General features: G+C 33.8%; 1 protein-coding gene across 5 annotated transcripts in view; it reads right to left on the reverse strand.

Annotated features, from left to right (window-relative positions):
* The window catches only part of CCSER1 (coiled-coil serine rich protein 1), a 1130224-nt gene that overhangs the window by 353418 nt on the left and 759812 nt on the right, over window positions 1-16994 (reverse strand). For all 5 annotated transcript variants that reach the window (XM_072940467.1, XM_072940491.1, XM_072940473.1 and 2 more), the window contains exon 11: window positions 2874-2918. In XM_072940467.1, the coding sequence (XP_072796568.1) occupies window positions 2874-2918 (45 nt within the window). The remainder of the gene's footprint in view (window positions 1-2873; window positions 2919-16994) is intronic.

Consider the following 16994-nt stretch of genomic DNA (forward strand, 5'->3'; position numbering starts at 1 on the left):
AAATTTCACTGAGGTTTTTCTATGAGTTACAAGGTCCCACTAGAGGCAGGAAGTTCACTTACAATCAGATAGGAATACAGTTATGTAATCACAGTTTACACAGTATTCCACTGATCTTCATTTTTTAAACAACCTTGTTATTATCTATTAAGATCAGCGCTCTCAATCTATATGCACAGTAAGCATGTATAAATATACAAAAAAAGTTAATGTAACTTTTTTTTTAAATACAACTAATACCTATTTTCAAATATTTCACAAGCGATTTAGGAGCTGTTTACCTCTATTTCCTTCAGAAAAGTAATTTATATTTTAATCACTTCTTAATTTATATTTTTATACAGCATGCAGTGTTCAAATCTGGCCTTCCTGTCTAGCAATTAGCTTTTTAATAATACTTACCACTTAGCTAAATAGCATATTACTGCCTGCTTCAATTTTCCATGCATACTGTAACCATTGTCATTATCTCAAATAGGTAAATAGAACATTTTAAATGACACATCTTAAACTTTCTTATAAATATTTGGTAACAGACCCTTAGTATCACATCCATCAATACCTACTGGGAACATCTGTCATTTGAACTAAGACAAATTAATTTATCTGAAAAAGTAATCATTGTCATTAAGTCTTCATCAATCACAATAGCAGTAGGATGAAAAATTCTAAGAGAACATTTTTTAAGAGTTTTCAAAATCCACACATTCCAATTTAATGTAATCAGAAGTAAAATTATACACATTTGTAGTGCACAGAAGGAACACAACAAATAGAAATCAGAAAGATTTCTGTCACATTTCATAAGCAAGAGAGATTAGGAAGCTCTTATTAAGTAATTGTACTCTTGTTTACAGATCACTTACCACTGAGACTCGACAGAATAGTGTTCACAACACATTTCACCTAACTGTCTGGCACCTCACTGAAGTTTCTTCCCATAGAATATATTAAACTTTATAATCATGAAGAAAATTAAGGTGAGTGTTAGGCTGGCTAGAAGTGTGCCCAAGTAACGCAGTGTTGCCCAGATAGGAAGTGAAGTGGTTGTTTTGAATTTTAGTAGTCGACTTTCACTTTCTATTCCTGGATTGCGGGTTCTCAAGTGCAGGCCTTACTGGACTGTCATTAATTTGACCATCTTACCTCCTTCACAATTATTCCATTAACCTCAGGAAGAAGGTCCAAATCAAGGTTGTCCCCTCTATGTAAATGTATATGTAAAACTGTAGGTCATTAAAAATTTGCACCCATAGTGAACTTGTAATAAAAACAAAAGCAGAGCAAAGGAAAAAATATAAGCAATAAAATTTAATAGCAACTCTTTTTAATAAAAACCAGTCATTAGGCTTTTAAAAACACTGTGAAAAACTACAGAATCTTAATTTAAAAAATGAATTTTGCCACCATTTAGCAGTGCCACTTCACAGGTACACAGACTTAACGTTTCCCTTCTTTGGACACACAATTGCTCTTGAATTAGGATACAGCAGTGAGAAGCTGAGTGATACAATCCAAACTGCAAGTCCTCAAAAGCAAAGAATCAACAGAAATAAACTGTGGCAGTTCTGCCTGGGTGTGAACTTCCACTTAGGAGGTGATGAGTTAGGTTCTTTCTCTATGTAGATCCATTCTGGTCCATCTAAGTGAAAGTAGTTACTCTCACAAACCTATAAATGGCTCTGAGGTCTTCCTTACATGCTCCATATTTTTTCCCACTCAGCCTAAACTGATGACCATATCCTTTCTACCTTGCTCTCCTACAGCATGAAAAATATCTAAAGATTTACCTATATTTCACCTTTTCCAGCTCTTTTGCCAATGTAAGCCTACTACTATGTGTCCCTCAAAAGCAATAGATATTTTCATATGGAAAACAGCAAATAAATGGAAAGAGACCCTAAATGACAAGTTGATTAGGAACTAAAATGTCAAATACTAAATACACACAACTGGAAATTAAAAGAGCAAGGAAAGAAGGGGCAGATACTACACAGTTAATTAAGAAGAAATATATTTTTACAGAAAGAAGCTACAGATAGGGAGGAGGGTAAGACTTACCATCTTATTTTATAAGGCAAAGTATTGCACTTTAGCTGAAAAATTATTATATAAATATCACCAAAATTAAAATTACCTTTTGGGCAACAAGAAAATACTGTTTTACTGATTTAAATATTCCACCATCTCCCTACACCCAACAACCAGAGTCATTAACATTTACACATTTAGCCTGGAAAGAATTTTAACCAAGGCGAGGTTAAGTCGGCACATTAGAATGAGAAAATAATAATATGCATCATGTATACAATACAGTATTATGTTTGGTGCTACTGAAAGTCTGCCTTCTTGAAAAAACATTCAGGATAGACGATAATTAAAGAAAGTTTTAGAATCACTCGTCTTACCTTCACACCACCTAATAACGTATGCCCACCTCATCGCATATGACAGTAGCTTCAGACAGGATAGTGAAGAATCCCAGATGCCATAAAATGTTCCGTTGTTAGAATTATGCTAATTTCTCAGTAAATTATTTTAAAACATTGCATGTTGTATTTGCTTAAAAAGGAAATGTCCACTCTAGAGCACCCAACTGTTATAAAATCCATTTTAACAAAAACAACTTTTGCCTAACAATAGACATGATATTTTCTTCAGTTTCTGAGAAGCAAGCACAAATAATATGTTTGCATAAACATGGGCAAAATGTGGCTTGGCCAGAGTGAATAGAATGTATGTTATCAAAATTCCTTTTAACACCTCCCCATAGTATTAACACCATCAGCATCAGTCAACATCACCAACCAAATCACTGCGACATTGTATCCATTTTCTTTTCTTCCCCATCCCTCTCCCTTAGACTTTCTTACCTCTCTCCCGCCTTGTACTGCCTCCAGTCTTTTCAGGTTCAAACCCTGAAAGAAAAAAAAACGAAAATGTTACTGTTGGCAAGAAATAACTAATAATTAGTACTAATGCAAAATTTTTGAAGTGAAAGAGAATTCATTTAACAAAGAAGATCTGAATGTAGATGAATGTATGACCCATTTTTTTTCTAGGAAAATGGTTTATAATAAGGGCTGTACATAAAATTTAGACAACAGGTTATATACAAAATTAAGAGAACACGCCACTCAAAAGAAAATGAAATGAAGGTAGATAGCTGATCAGTAGTGATACTAAAATGATGTTTAAAATTAACAAAAGCAAACTGCATATGCATCAATCACATTGATTTGGTAGCAATAATGGTCTTTAATTTTCAGAAATAACATTTACTATGCTGTTGTAAGTCTGTAACAGCCAGTTACATACAATAATATATGTAAGAAAAAGACACTAATTTGAAATCCAAACACATCCTCAGTACACAGAAACTCACAGTTGAGTACTCTACTTTAATATCCTAGGCAATATAGAGTTATACACACGATGAGAAAACATCCCTCTAACCTGCCCTTAAATTAAGAGGAGACACACAAAGTATACATGTTGCATTTCAATTATGTCAAAAGAAAATACAAATCCATTGGTCAGGCATATCCTTGCTCAATGATTAATACGTGCCCACCTTTTTTTCTCAATTATTTTATTTTAAAGTCTTTTTTATGTTGCTTGTGCCAGTAATGGATTAAATAGTGCCTAGCCAAATATCTATCAATATTTATATCTAAGTCTTCAAAGGTGGTACCAATGCACTTTGTGCTAAATCCCAAGACCATGAATAAAAATACAATGTAAAGCATTCTTTTTCAGTAATGACTGTCCCTTGGTGAAACCAGTCTAAAAGATACTGTTTAAAACTGAAGTAGTATGTATAGGATATGTTGATAGAAAGTTCTTTGTCTACTGCATTGCCCCTGGCACATCTTGGGGCCCCAGTATAAGTAAGCTGATAAAAAGCAGCAGCTTCCTTTGCAGCACTGGTGATCATCCGGGAAATGTTCAGGATTTTACCTCCTGATGAAGGACTTCCTCTGTATTCTATTATCATAACAGCTTTCTACACTAAAAGAGGAGGGATTCATTTTAAGTCCCCAGTAAACACTATGCATAATTAAATGGTAGAATGGTTCATCTTTTTCTTAGCAGGCCTATTGCAAAATATGCTTGCTGTGTAAGAGTCCGGCTGTCTATCTATCATTCCTGGAAATACTGCTATTTAGAAAGCAAAATAATGGAAGCTTTTTTGCCTCCTCTAAATACAATAAAAGCTTCAATTCCTATTAATTTTCCTACTGTAGTAGCTTAGTATGTTGAGGAACTGCATGAAAATTGCAATAAAATGTGATCTCACAGTACCTAATTCTTCCTTTCTACCTTCTTTTTCCTCTTATTCTCTTTCCCTCCTTCTCTCAACCACTTACTTCAGTTATTTTACAATACATATTTGTGGTATATGTACTACGGCATATGTACCAGACACCATATTGCAGATACAAATAACACAGTCCTCAAAGTTTAGAGCATTGATTAAACACACAAAGGTTAAGATAAAACTTCAGGAGAATGGTGTCGGGTATATAAAAATTTCTCTGAGCATAGGAAGAAAGAGGCTCATTGAGACAGCAAACAGGCAGAAGCATCAAGGATCACACAGGAGGATCACATAGGGAGATCACATAGTAACAGTCCTAGAGGTAGAGGAAGGAACAGAAGGGGAACAGCACTCAGTGCTCTGGAGACCTGGCGTCGCAGCAAGTCATCACGTGGGAGGGAACTCGTCAGAAATGCTGACTCCACCCAATACCAGCTGAACAAGAATATGTATTTTAATAAAATTTCCAGGCAATTCATGTGCACATTAGAGTTTGAGAGGCACTGCACTAAGAGGTCTGGGAAAGGCAAGTGGTTTAGGTGGCATATATTGTGACTCGGGCGAAAAGGAGTAGCAGGAAAGTAAGGCTGAAAAGGTGACCAAATGGGGAAGTCTTTCAAGAGAAGGAGTTTGTACTATTATTTAAGTGAATGCTTACTTTGATAGCAGTTTTTGAAAACTGAGGGTAAAATTTTAAAATATCAAATAGAGACATAAATGAGAACTCTCATATTCTCATAATTTAGTCTAAACCAATAACTCATTCTCCCTTTTTTTAGAAACACTGCCTGAAGAAAAATGGAAAAAATAGAAATAAATATTGGGATTTATCTTTATCACAACCTTTTTCACCTGCCTTTAAATTATCTGACAGAGCTTTAAAAAAACTTGACTTTTCACATTATTATGAATAATTTTGACAAAGTATTTTTCTATTGTTGATGAAAATCTGAATAGCAGAACTCCTTAATATATTCTGATTATCACTGTTTTTCTTACATCTGGTAAGAAAAATACCCTGTAAGAAAGATATAGTAGACTTAATTATTAGATCTCTAGCTTTATATTTTGGAATTTAAGGAAAGTTTTTTTTACTGTTTTTATTGTTGCCTTAAGCAGCACAGAGTGTAATCACTTATTAAGTATTCATAGTTATAAGAAAATATTTGTAGGGTACATTTTTTTTCATTTGGTGATGGCATTTATGTTTAAAAAGGCAAAATTTTTATAATATCTTAACAGAAACTAGACTGTTTATGTTTAAAAGGTTTTTTAAGTGGTTTTTAAATTTTTATCTCATACATAAAACATTCGAGTTGGTTAGAGAAAAAAGTTGTAAAAAATATTAACTAAAGCCATTTTGTTTTTAAAAACAGACCATTGCTTTACTGAATCTAGAAAAGGCTCTAGAATCAACCTGGCAGTTATTCCTGTAAATAAATGGCAGTCCGATTTCTGAGTACAGAAAATTATGTACATATACAGGATATATTTTGAAGAGTCTAAATTTCGTATGAAATAAGATGTAAAACAAAATATTAGAACATTTCCTAAACCTAGTAGTGTAGGCTAAAAATAAATTGTAAATGGTGTCCATGCTCCTAACTTTTAGGATATGGGAAATAGTATAATGGTGTGCTTTTGAATTCAGATGATTGAGAGCTTATATCTTCAGTGTGGCATATTATTTTGTGTTCTAACAAATAATATAGTATTTCTCAACCTCATCTTTTTTACTTGAAAAATAATAATACAGTAACTCATGTGGTTGCTATAAAGATAAAACTGGACAATATGTGCATAGCACTTAGTAAAGGGCCAGGCACAGGGTATCCTAAAACAGTAATTATTATCTCCTCTTCTTATACTAATTTTTATTATCATTATTATACATATATAATGTGTAAATATAAGATCAATTAGAACAAAATACTTTGGGTTTGTGCCTTTCATTTGAAGAATACAAATTATCATGTTTTTCTTAATTCCTCAATGCATTTATACTTGCAATGGTGTTCTGAACTACTTGTCTGTTAATTCTATCATCTGTCATTTCCAGGTCTGTTTCTATTGACTGAATTATTTCCTGGTTATAAGTCACATTTTCCTATTTTTTCTTATAGCCAATAATGTTTCTATTGGTTGCCAGATATTGTGATTTTTATTTTGTTTAGTGCTAGACACTAAATAAATTTTGTTTATTACCTTAGAAAGAGTTAGGATTGTTTCTGGCAGATGGTTAACTTGTGGTTCACACTGACCACCCTGAGGCTTGTTTCAGAAAAAATTTAGGGTGAGTTTGAAGTAGTGTTAAGAATTATTTATCTGTTACTGAGCTTGACCCTTTCTTGCACTCTACTGAATATCCCATGTATTCAATGAAGGACTAACTACTCTGACTAATGGGAATTCAAAAGATTCTCAGGCCAGTGAAAGCTCTGGGAATTCTATTTCAAGTTATCTGGTAATCTTAACCTTTTCCTACTCTTGTCAAATTTCACTCTACACATGTGAAGACTGTTATTCAAACAAAGTTCTCAGGGTAATACCAGTGCAGATATCTAGAGATCTTCTTTGTGTTTTTTCCTCCTTTCTGGTAATCAGCTCTGCAAATCCAAGCTGCCTGTTCTCTCCAAACTCAGATCTTTGACTCCTCAACCATAAAATGTAAAGGCCGTGAAGTTCTGTCTGGGTTGTCCCTCCATGTACCAAGGCCCAAAAATTGCCTGCAGGCAGGAATCCAAGTGTCGCAAGGCCCTCTTTATTTCTTTCCTTTTTCAGAGGTATTATAGTGCATCCCTGTCTGTCTTTTAATGTGTGAGGATTATTTCATATGTTTTGCCTAGTCTTCTAACGATTACAGCTGGAGGGTAAGTCTTACAGCCATTACTCCCTCACATATAGAAGCAGAACTCAAGGTAAGTATTTTAAGCTTACTTTTTCAAAGGATGAAATTGAAGCTTATAAAATTTAAATTATGTGATTCTGAGTACCAGAGTTAGTAAGTACAAAAACAAAACTTAAACCAATACTTTAAGAGCTGAGATACCAAGTTCATTGATTCATCCTTAGTCAAGTTTCTTTACGTTCCCACCAGTCCAGATGTTTAATGTCTTATGTACTTATGAACACAAATTTATCATAACGTGGAACTCATGCATGAGTCATGATGATTCTTCAAGGCAACACAGTGGTTTAAGAGGAGTGAGGTGTCAGGACTTTAAGAAGCATATTCGCTTGGATGAAATACGAGTTGGGGAATAAACCTGCCAGTGTAGATGTGATTTATTGTATACACTATATAAAAAGCTTCACCCTAATTTAGGCACTGAATTATTGAAAGACCAACCTAGAGGTTAAAGGACTGAGTCAGAGAACCGGATGGCAAGAAATTAGGAGCCATATGTGCAAAGAAAATAAACTAAGATTTCCATATGCTAACAAGGCTTTAGGCGAGGATGTATTTCAGTGGAGAAGTCAAAAGATCTAGTGTATAATAAGATTCACTAATGATTCTTGAGATGTGAAGTCCTAATTGATGGCAGAAGTTAGTCTGAGTCCTAGGGTGAATCTAAACCCTCAAGTTGGTAGGTCAGATGACTTGAGTGAGGAAATCTGTTAGGGAGAATTCTAGTTTCTACTAGGAAAACTACAGCAATCTTGATTTTTGTTGACTCTTACTGAGAGTAAATTAGTCAATCTTCTTTGAGAGATCACACCGTAACATCAGCCTGATTAACCAAGAAATAACAATGAAGACAGAAATTTTTCAAAAGAAGTATGAATCTCAAGGAAACCAAGCCCCTTGGTAGTGTTTTCTTACATATATACCACACAACTTTCACATTTTAAAATGAAAAAGTACTTGGAATTTTCATATTGTGTAATTGCCACCAAGAAAGAAATAAGTGTTTAAATTCTATTCACTGAGACAATCTGACCCTCAGAAAGACCTGATGTAGACAGAAACAGTAAAATTACTTATGTATATGTAAATATGCATGTATATTGGTTGACTCAAAATTAATACAAGATTTACAAAATTTTAATTAATATAAAAATCTGCTTCATTATTCTCAAGTAGTAAAGATAATATTTATGTAGCATAACATCAGAAAATCATATTTTAAAATATTCTGGGGAACCACAGTTGAGGAAAATATATTTTCCTTATTTTACATATATTGTCACTGGAGAGTATAATCTCTTTGTCTTGATCAAAATTAAGAACATGAAACCAAACCAAAAAGCTATAAGTTGTAGGTATAAAAAAATTACCCCAAAGCAAATGTTCTATAGCATGCTAAATTAAGATAGTTTATGAAGCATTAAAAGAAAAAAAGCTATTAACTGAAAAAAAATAGAATTTTCTACCTTTCTACCAAAGTCTCTCTTGCAGAACAGCATTCAGACATCTGTGTGAACACCCCAGTAACTGTGCTAGGGTATGAAGTCATCTCTGTCTAAAGTATACCAAAGAGGCGAGATAGTAATGATTACAGAGTCCTCCCAAATTGCTACTATGTTGTGAAGATTATCCATGCGTCCCTGTAAACAGAGTCAGAAATAAAGTATCCAATACCCCTAGATTTGGTCGTTTATTTTTCCAATATGGAAAACTAGAGAATGAACAGATGGAATAGATACTTAATTTCCAACACTGTGGAGATTTTACTGTGATAATTTTTCTCAACTGTAGAAAATAGTTAAGATTTAACTGGATAAAGCCAAAATTAATTTTTAAAAGAGCTTGAATAACTGTATAACTTTTACATTAGCCTCAACTTTGGAGACACAAGAAAGAGCTTGAAGGAACTTTAAATAACTTGTTGTTCAACCTCTTCACTTGACAGATGAGGGGGCTTGCTGCAGGGAACTTAATCTACAAATGGCAGATTCGGGGTTTGAATTCTGGTCAGCTGGTCCTGAATCAGGACTATCTTTCTTCTACCAAATTGTTTGAGTAGCTCTGTTACAAACTATTGCTTTAACAGCTGTCTATTGGAGTATTTCTAAACCATTTTATGTTTGAAGCACCATAGCTATAAAATTGAGGCAATTTGTAAGAATAAATGAGGTAACATATAAGACACAACTCAGTGCCTAGTCCATAGTAAACTAATTTTTATTAGTAGTATCACGATGTTGCTGTTTGTGTTGATATTGTCAAAATGAAAACTAATTATTAATGCAGGTATAAAATTAACTAGTATTTTGTGAGTGTTATCTATGTGTCTAGCACTGCTCCAAATGTCTCACCCGGATTAATTCAATTCTTATAATACTTTTGCTATATAATAGTTCAGCCTACATTGAGCTGAAATGAAAATACCTTTTAGATGTTCTGTTCTGTTTGGAAACGGATTTATTTAGGAAAAAGACGACGTGTCACCTTAATTCTTGCTATTGTTAGTTTCATTTTGCAGCTATGGTGTATGGCCCAAAAGAATGCCAAGCATGTTTGTAAACACTTCTGTTCTTCCTGCTTCTTACCACTACATCTCTTCTTAAACAGGGGGCACCATTTTGGGGGAGAAAAGCACATTCTTGGAAGATGAGGATCATATTCAACTCTAGTTTTGGTTTACCTATCAAGAAAATGACATGGGGGTAGAGGATATGGTGAGTTGTACTGGATGATCTTGGCAGAGCTTTAAAACTGAAGATCCCTGCTGTTTCAATTTTAAGACAGGCAGTTTGGTTCTCTTACAGGTTCTTGCTATGCATCTTTCTATCTTGCATGGCTTCCTAATGAGACTGATGAGACTGCTCAAGAAGCTAAGAAAACCCAAGCCAAGTCTGAACACAGCTTGACATACCAATTACCAATCTTACTTGGTTCCTAAATTCTTGTTTTCTTAATTTGGATAACTATTTTTTCATCTGTCAGCTTGCTGCACAGACTTTAAATTCATTGTCAAGTTTCACTTCTATTGCTGATTTAAAAACTTTTTGTTGTATATATGGATTTCCAACCTTAGCCATATTTAGAATTCATTTTGTAAGTGATAGTATTGACATGTGTGACGTCATAGGTTTACGGAACAGACTTAGCAATTCAGAAACTCTCCCAAGGCTGCTGAGCCTAACTCCAAGAATTCACTCTTACATATAATTTCCAGTCTTTCTTTAAAGTTAATGTACATAGTTTAAATGTTCTTTGCGATTCCCTTATCCCTCTTTCAGCCATTATATTGGAAACCTTTTTTTCTTATACAATGTTAAAATTATAAATCACAGGAGATTTGTACTTCACCTGTTTGAAAAGTCTACAGAGTTCAGAAGAATTTGAGCTAAAAGAGGAAGTGGGAACAGCCAAATGTAAAAATTTGTCAAACTCTGTTTTCCTTTTTGTAGTTAGTCATTCTAGTCATCTTTGAAATGCTGTAAAATGATATCTGTGATCCATTCACTGGAAGCTTTGAATTGCTGTTCATCTCCCTTTAGAAAAAACAAGATCCATCACTATTTTCAGGGACTCCACCAGTCTTCACTGCTGAAGTTCTGTCATCTCAAAAATGAAAAAGCATCCCATTTTTTAAAATAATATTGTAACTACATCACAGGATACTTTAAAATGTCCACATATACATATTACAAAAATAGTATACAATTGTTGAATTTTTATTAGGTGACAGGTACTATGCTGAGCACCTTATGTGACTTATTTTTCATTCCTCACAATTATACTATCTTTCAGGTGCCATTATGAACTCCCATTTTTGTCATAGGGTTACTAAGGCAAAGGGAAGTGAATTAACTTGACTAAGAAGACACAGCTAGAAAGAGGTGGAGTTCATTACTGAACCCAGAGCATCTGATTACAGAACTCATTCTGCAACCACTACACCTACTACCACCAAGAGTAACTATGACTTGATGTTTTACGTATATTGAGATGAATATCTAATATGAATTAAATCAATATGCATTTAATAACTGAATGACTGAGCGACCCATTAGAGGAGTAAGCCTAATTCCAGAATTATATTAAAGTCCACCTAAACCATGTCATTTTTACATATTGAAGTAGAAAGTGCAAGATAAATTCCTGGTTTTGAATTCGTTTAGGATTTGGAAATAACGGTAGGAAAAAAAGTTAAAGTAAATGAGATTGGATTCCAGAGTTCCTGATTTCTTGGAAAGAAATGTAAAATTCAATTGAAATATTTCCTGGGGCAGACAAAGATTAAAAGAAAATTAATGTAACTATGCGGGCACAAATAGCATTTCATAGAGTTTGTCTGTGATTATCGTTGCTCTAGGCTAACTAAAATATTAAACAAGTATAGTACTTCTATGCCTCCAGTTTTCTAGACATTCTCATCTTGGTATACTGCATAAGTTAAATTTCTTCTGCTCTAGGGATTTGGGTCCTCATATTTTATGAGCTTATATACAATGAAGTTTGCCCTAAAACTAAAACATTGCCAGTCTTTCTGATGTTCACAGCTGGATGGTCACTTGTGATGAAGGTGCCTTTTCATTTCAGATATGAAACTAATCAACAACAGAATTTCTACTAAGAGTTTGTGTAATATTATTTCTGACAACCTCTATGTGTGATTCTAATTTTTAATGCAAAACTTAAAAGACACAGTTTCAGAAAATAAGTAATCCTACTTTGCCTTTGCCTTTGCCTACATTCCCAATGAAAGGTGTATTGCTTTAGAATTCTCTCAGGGTGGTAAACATTAGTCCAGCTGTGAACTTAAACAGACATGAACAGGATTCGTGCCTAATGTGTGGAATATGGCACTGTAAAATATTTGAAAATGTGTTACTTGGTTTTGGATTAATTTAGGATTTGGAAATAACTGTTTCAAATTCCAAGTAATCCAATTACTAAACTAATTGAATCATTAATCTGTCTAGTAAGCTGTCTTTTATAAGCGTACTATGGAACATAAAAAGAGAATGTACTAAAGTGTTTCAAGCAAGAGGACTAATATATGGAATATGTTTATCTATCAATCTACTTGTCTAATGTAAATCCTGACCCTATCTTTTTCTAAACCCATCCATACCACTCCATCACAGAATCTGGTGTTCTTGATAGTCTTGTTCCACATTAAGCATCCTTCTAACATTGAGTTTTGGACTAAGTGCTCATCGCGCTGGAATTCTCTTCACCTAGATATTGGCATGATTAAATTCCACAACTTCTCAAGCCTTTGCTCACATTTTACCTTCTCAGTGAGGTATGCTTTATCACCCTATTTCATCTTATAGTCTACTGCCTACTTTACCTCTAGGGACACTTAAAATCTTTTAACATACTGTATACATTTATTATTATTGTATATCATCTATCTTTCCACATTAGTATTTGAGCACCATTAAGACAGGGATTGGATCTTTGTTAAGTTTTCTAAATTATCCCAACTGTCTAGACAGCACCTGGAGCATGGTAAGTGCTAAATAAGTACTTAAATGTTTGTTGAATAAATGGAAATTTACTTTTCTAGTTATCCATATATCTTAAGTTTTACCCAATCTGTACTATTTTAATTTCTGTTTGCAAATAGTACAAATTGTGTTGGCTTTAGTGATCTAGCAGATAAAACAAGTCAATTTATTTGTATTAAAGTTAAATCAGCAAATATCTAAAATTTCATTTAAGATCTGCAGCATCCTCTTATCACACTGTATCTTTTGACAGTACTAAAAGTGTGCTGTTATGTCTTCTATTAAAGATCTAAGCAATGATCAGTAGCAAAGACTTCATAACAATTTTAGAAAAAAATGCTGACTTCAGAATATCCTTCAGACATAGTTCTCAACTGGACAGTGTTCCCTTTTTACCAAGATGACAATAATTATTTCAAGATGAAAACTAAACTAACATATGCAAATTTATAAATATAAACTGTCAATCCAAAAATGGGCAGAAAATCTAAACAAGCAATTCTCCAATGAAGATACACAGATAGACAATAGGCACATGAAAAAATGCTCAATATCACTAATTCTCAGAGAAATCCAAATGAAAATTACAATGAGGTATCACCTCACACCAGTCAGAATGACCATCATTCAGAAGTCCACAAATGATAAATCCTGGAGAGGGTGTGGAGAAAAGGAATCCTCCTACACTGTTGGTGGCAATACACTAGTGCAGCCATTGTGGAAAACAGTTTGGAGATTCCTCAGAAGACTAAAAATAGACTTACCACATGATCCAGCAATCCCACTCCTGGGTATATGTCCAGAGGGAACCCTAATTCAAAAATACACCTGCACCCCAATATTTATAGCAGCACTATTTACAACAGCCAAGATATGGAAACGACCTAAATGTCCAATGACAGATGACTGGATAAAGAAGTTGTGGTACATTTATACAAGGAATACTACTCAGCCATAAAAAAATAAAACAATGCCATTTGCAGTAACATGGATGGACCTGGAGAATGGCATTCTAAGTGAAGTAAGCCAGAAAGAGAAAGAAAAATACCATATGATATCACTCATATGTGGAATCTAAAACAAAAAAGACAAATGAACTCATTTATAAAACAGAAACAGACTCAGACATAGGAAACAAACTTATGATTACCAGGCGGAAAGGGGGTGGGAAAGGATAAACTGGGAGTTCGAGATTTGCAGACACTGATTGGTATATGTAAAACAGATAAACAAGTTTATACTGGTATGTGTAAAATAGATAAACAAGGGAACTATATTCGATATCTTGTAGTAGCTTGCAGTGAAAAAGAATATGAAAACAAGCATATGTATATCCATGTGTGACTAAAGCTTTGTGCTGTACACAAAAAACTGACACAACATTGTAAACTGACTACAATAAAAAATATAAATTGAATTCAACTAAAATAAATAGCATGGATTACAGGAATCTATCGTAATACCTAGAGTAATTACTTAGTTTTATCATAGTATTTTAAAAATTATTCAGTTCAGAAAGACTGAATCTATACTGTGAATTGAGAACAATTCCAGTTTATAAAATGGTAAAGTTACATATGATTATATACAATGAATTCTAAATGATATTAAGTGGGTTTCTGATGCTGCCACTCAGTGTCAATCAGTTCTTAAGTAGGATCTCTTAATGAAAATCCAAGAGAAGCTAGAAAATGCTTCTAACTTTTACTTCTATTTGCTTGACTGGTCCATATTCTATTCATGTTCTTTCCTCTGTCACAAATACTGCCCCACTCACTGTAGTCTGCAATAAGATACATTTTCATTTATCAGAGTCACTATTATTTGTAGAAATCTCAACATCTCAATTCCTCGAAGTCCCATTTAAGTAATGAGTCTTTATGAGTATATCCCTAAAGAGACTCTGCAAAAAGCTGTTACTTACGACCCTGAATGGGTGTCTCACTCTACCTGTTAGGTGCCCCTCGTGATGCTGCCCTTTTTCAGCTGGGTCTGCAGGTTCTCTGACCAACAGCCTCTGCATGCTTTGTGTCCCCTGCTTCACGTAAGTGGTAGGAAGGATTTATATGCTTCTTGCTTCTGAAATAAGTTTACTCTTTGGAAAGAGTAAAAAAGTAAAAAAGAAACCACCATTGTACAAAAACACAGATTCTATTATATTCAATGTTTATTACTATTAAACATCCTTGAGGGTTGCTGCAGCTCAAAGGCTTTAATTATTTGTGCATTTCACAGCAACCATGTGGGTTACACATGCAGAAGCATCAACGTGTGCCAGACTCTCCCCTAGGTGCTGCAGGAACAAGCATGAATAAGACAGACAGTTCTTATCCTCATGGAACTTATAATCTAGTGATTACAATTTTTATATTAAGATATTTATATATGAATGTGTGCCCATATACATATCACTTTGTTATTTTTACTAAAAAAATAGTGCATTAGGTTCCTGTTTCCATTTATATGACAAGATTATTTATGTAATTTTTTCCTCCAATATCAGATTTTGGATACAAAGAGCAATGACAGGGTTCAACTGATTTGTACTAGAATAAGATTTGCATGGAGATATTTTTAACTACTTCCTTTGATTTTTGTCACCGAATTTTTACTTTGGCATATATCTAGGCACTTAAAATAAGTCATGTGAGCAATTAGGAGTTAATTAGTAATAGGATATCCATGGGCATTTATAATTTGTCTTTCAAAAGCAACAGAATGTGTGGAGTGTTTCTCTCTTTAATTACTTGCCTTTCAAATCTGTATTAGTAACTTGAGTATTGTGGCTTGCATACATTTCAAGTGGAATAGGTTTCTTTTATTATTTGTTTGTTTTAGCTAAGCAAACTAATGTTCCAGAAACACCTTAAGATTCCTAATTCCCAAGGTTTATAGGTACTGGGACATCTGTGTGCATGTTTTGATCATATAGGGAAAATAATTTTTTCACCTATTAAAATAATTTAAAACCAAATAATTCCTCACCTTTTTATTCTCTAGTAGTCATATAAAGACTACTTCTTTACCATTGATATAAGTCATAAAAAGCTTTCTTTAACTCAGTCTTTTAGGAGAGTTTGAGACTTCAGTTACAATTATGTTTATATGTTACAATTCTAAAGTCATCATCCTTTTAATGAATAGTTTTTCTCATTTTTCATTGCCTTTCACTCTCTTTAGCTGTGTCATTTCTTACAAGGAACCTTCTAGAAGAAATAGCACATCTCCTCTTCCCCCAAAGATGGTGCTAACACACTTGTTTACCCATCCTTATGCAAGAAGAGACCTGGGTAACTTTAGGCATTTTAGGTAGTGAAGTTTGAGGGATTTTTGAATACCCTGATTTGGGAGATTGAAAGGACCATCATTCTTGTAATGAAAACCATTACTCCAAATAGTTAAAAGAATCTACCCCTAAATACCTAATTAAATACCATGGATACAGGTTTTCCACTTTAAGTGTCACCTTTCCACAAGAAGTACCTAAAGCACATATTTGACACATTTTTCAAAGACAGCTCTTTATCTTTCCCAAAGCTTTCTTCAAATCTTTATTGCTAACCGGCCTTGCAGATGACATTTAGAGTCTCTATTTATAAGAACTAACAAAAATGCTCAATGCTTTTGGGAGCTTCTCACCATTAATCCAAACTTTTCCTCCAAAAATTCTTCAAACTCATGGAGATCTTCAATTGCTTAAGCCTACCACTTTCTCATTCAGTTTCCCTCTAATTTCCTTCCTTTTCAGCTTAGAGTCCAAGGCCCATAATTATCATCTGGCTGATATAAAAACCTTTCAACTTTTTGTGTTCTTTCTCCCTCTGTTATACTTTCCACCAAAACATAAACCCTGGGTATCCTCTACATAAGGTATAACTGCACCTAATAAATACGTGTTGCTAAAGAAAAACAGTGTTGTATTTAAATTTATGATCACCAATTTGAAATCTGCTCTCAACATTTTCTCAAACTCTGAATCTTTACTTAAGATTTTATACCAGCTGCTCCCTTCTTGCAATGCTCTCTCCCCCAGCAATCTTCATAGTGTTAGAGGGTTATCTTCTTGCCATTATAAAATAAATATTTACATACTCTTTTTTATAAACATGGTATTAACATATAGACATAAATATTTGCAATCTGAATTCAGGCAGAAGAAAAATTAGTTGAATACATTGGTTCCTTCCTCTCACTGACCTTGGAAAATTACTTAGACCTGAGATGACATCTCTCTTTCAGGAAAATTAGAAAATTGGACTTGATA

The sequence above is a fragment of the Vicugna pacos genome, chromosome 2, assembly GCF_048564905.1.
Source record: "Vicugna pacos chromosome 2, VicPac4, whole genome shotgun sequence".
Taxonomy (NCBI): domain Eukaryota; kingdom Metazoa; phylum Chordata; class Mammalia; order Artiodactyla; family Camelidae; genus Vicugna; species Vicugna pacos.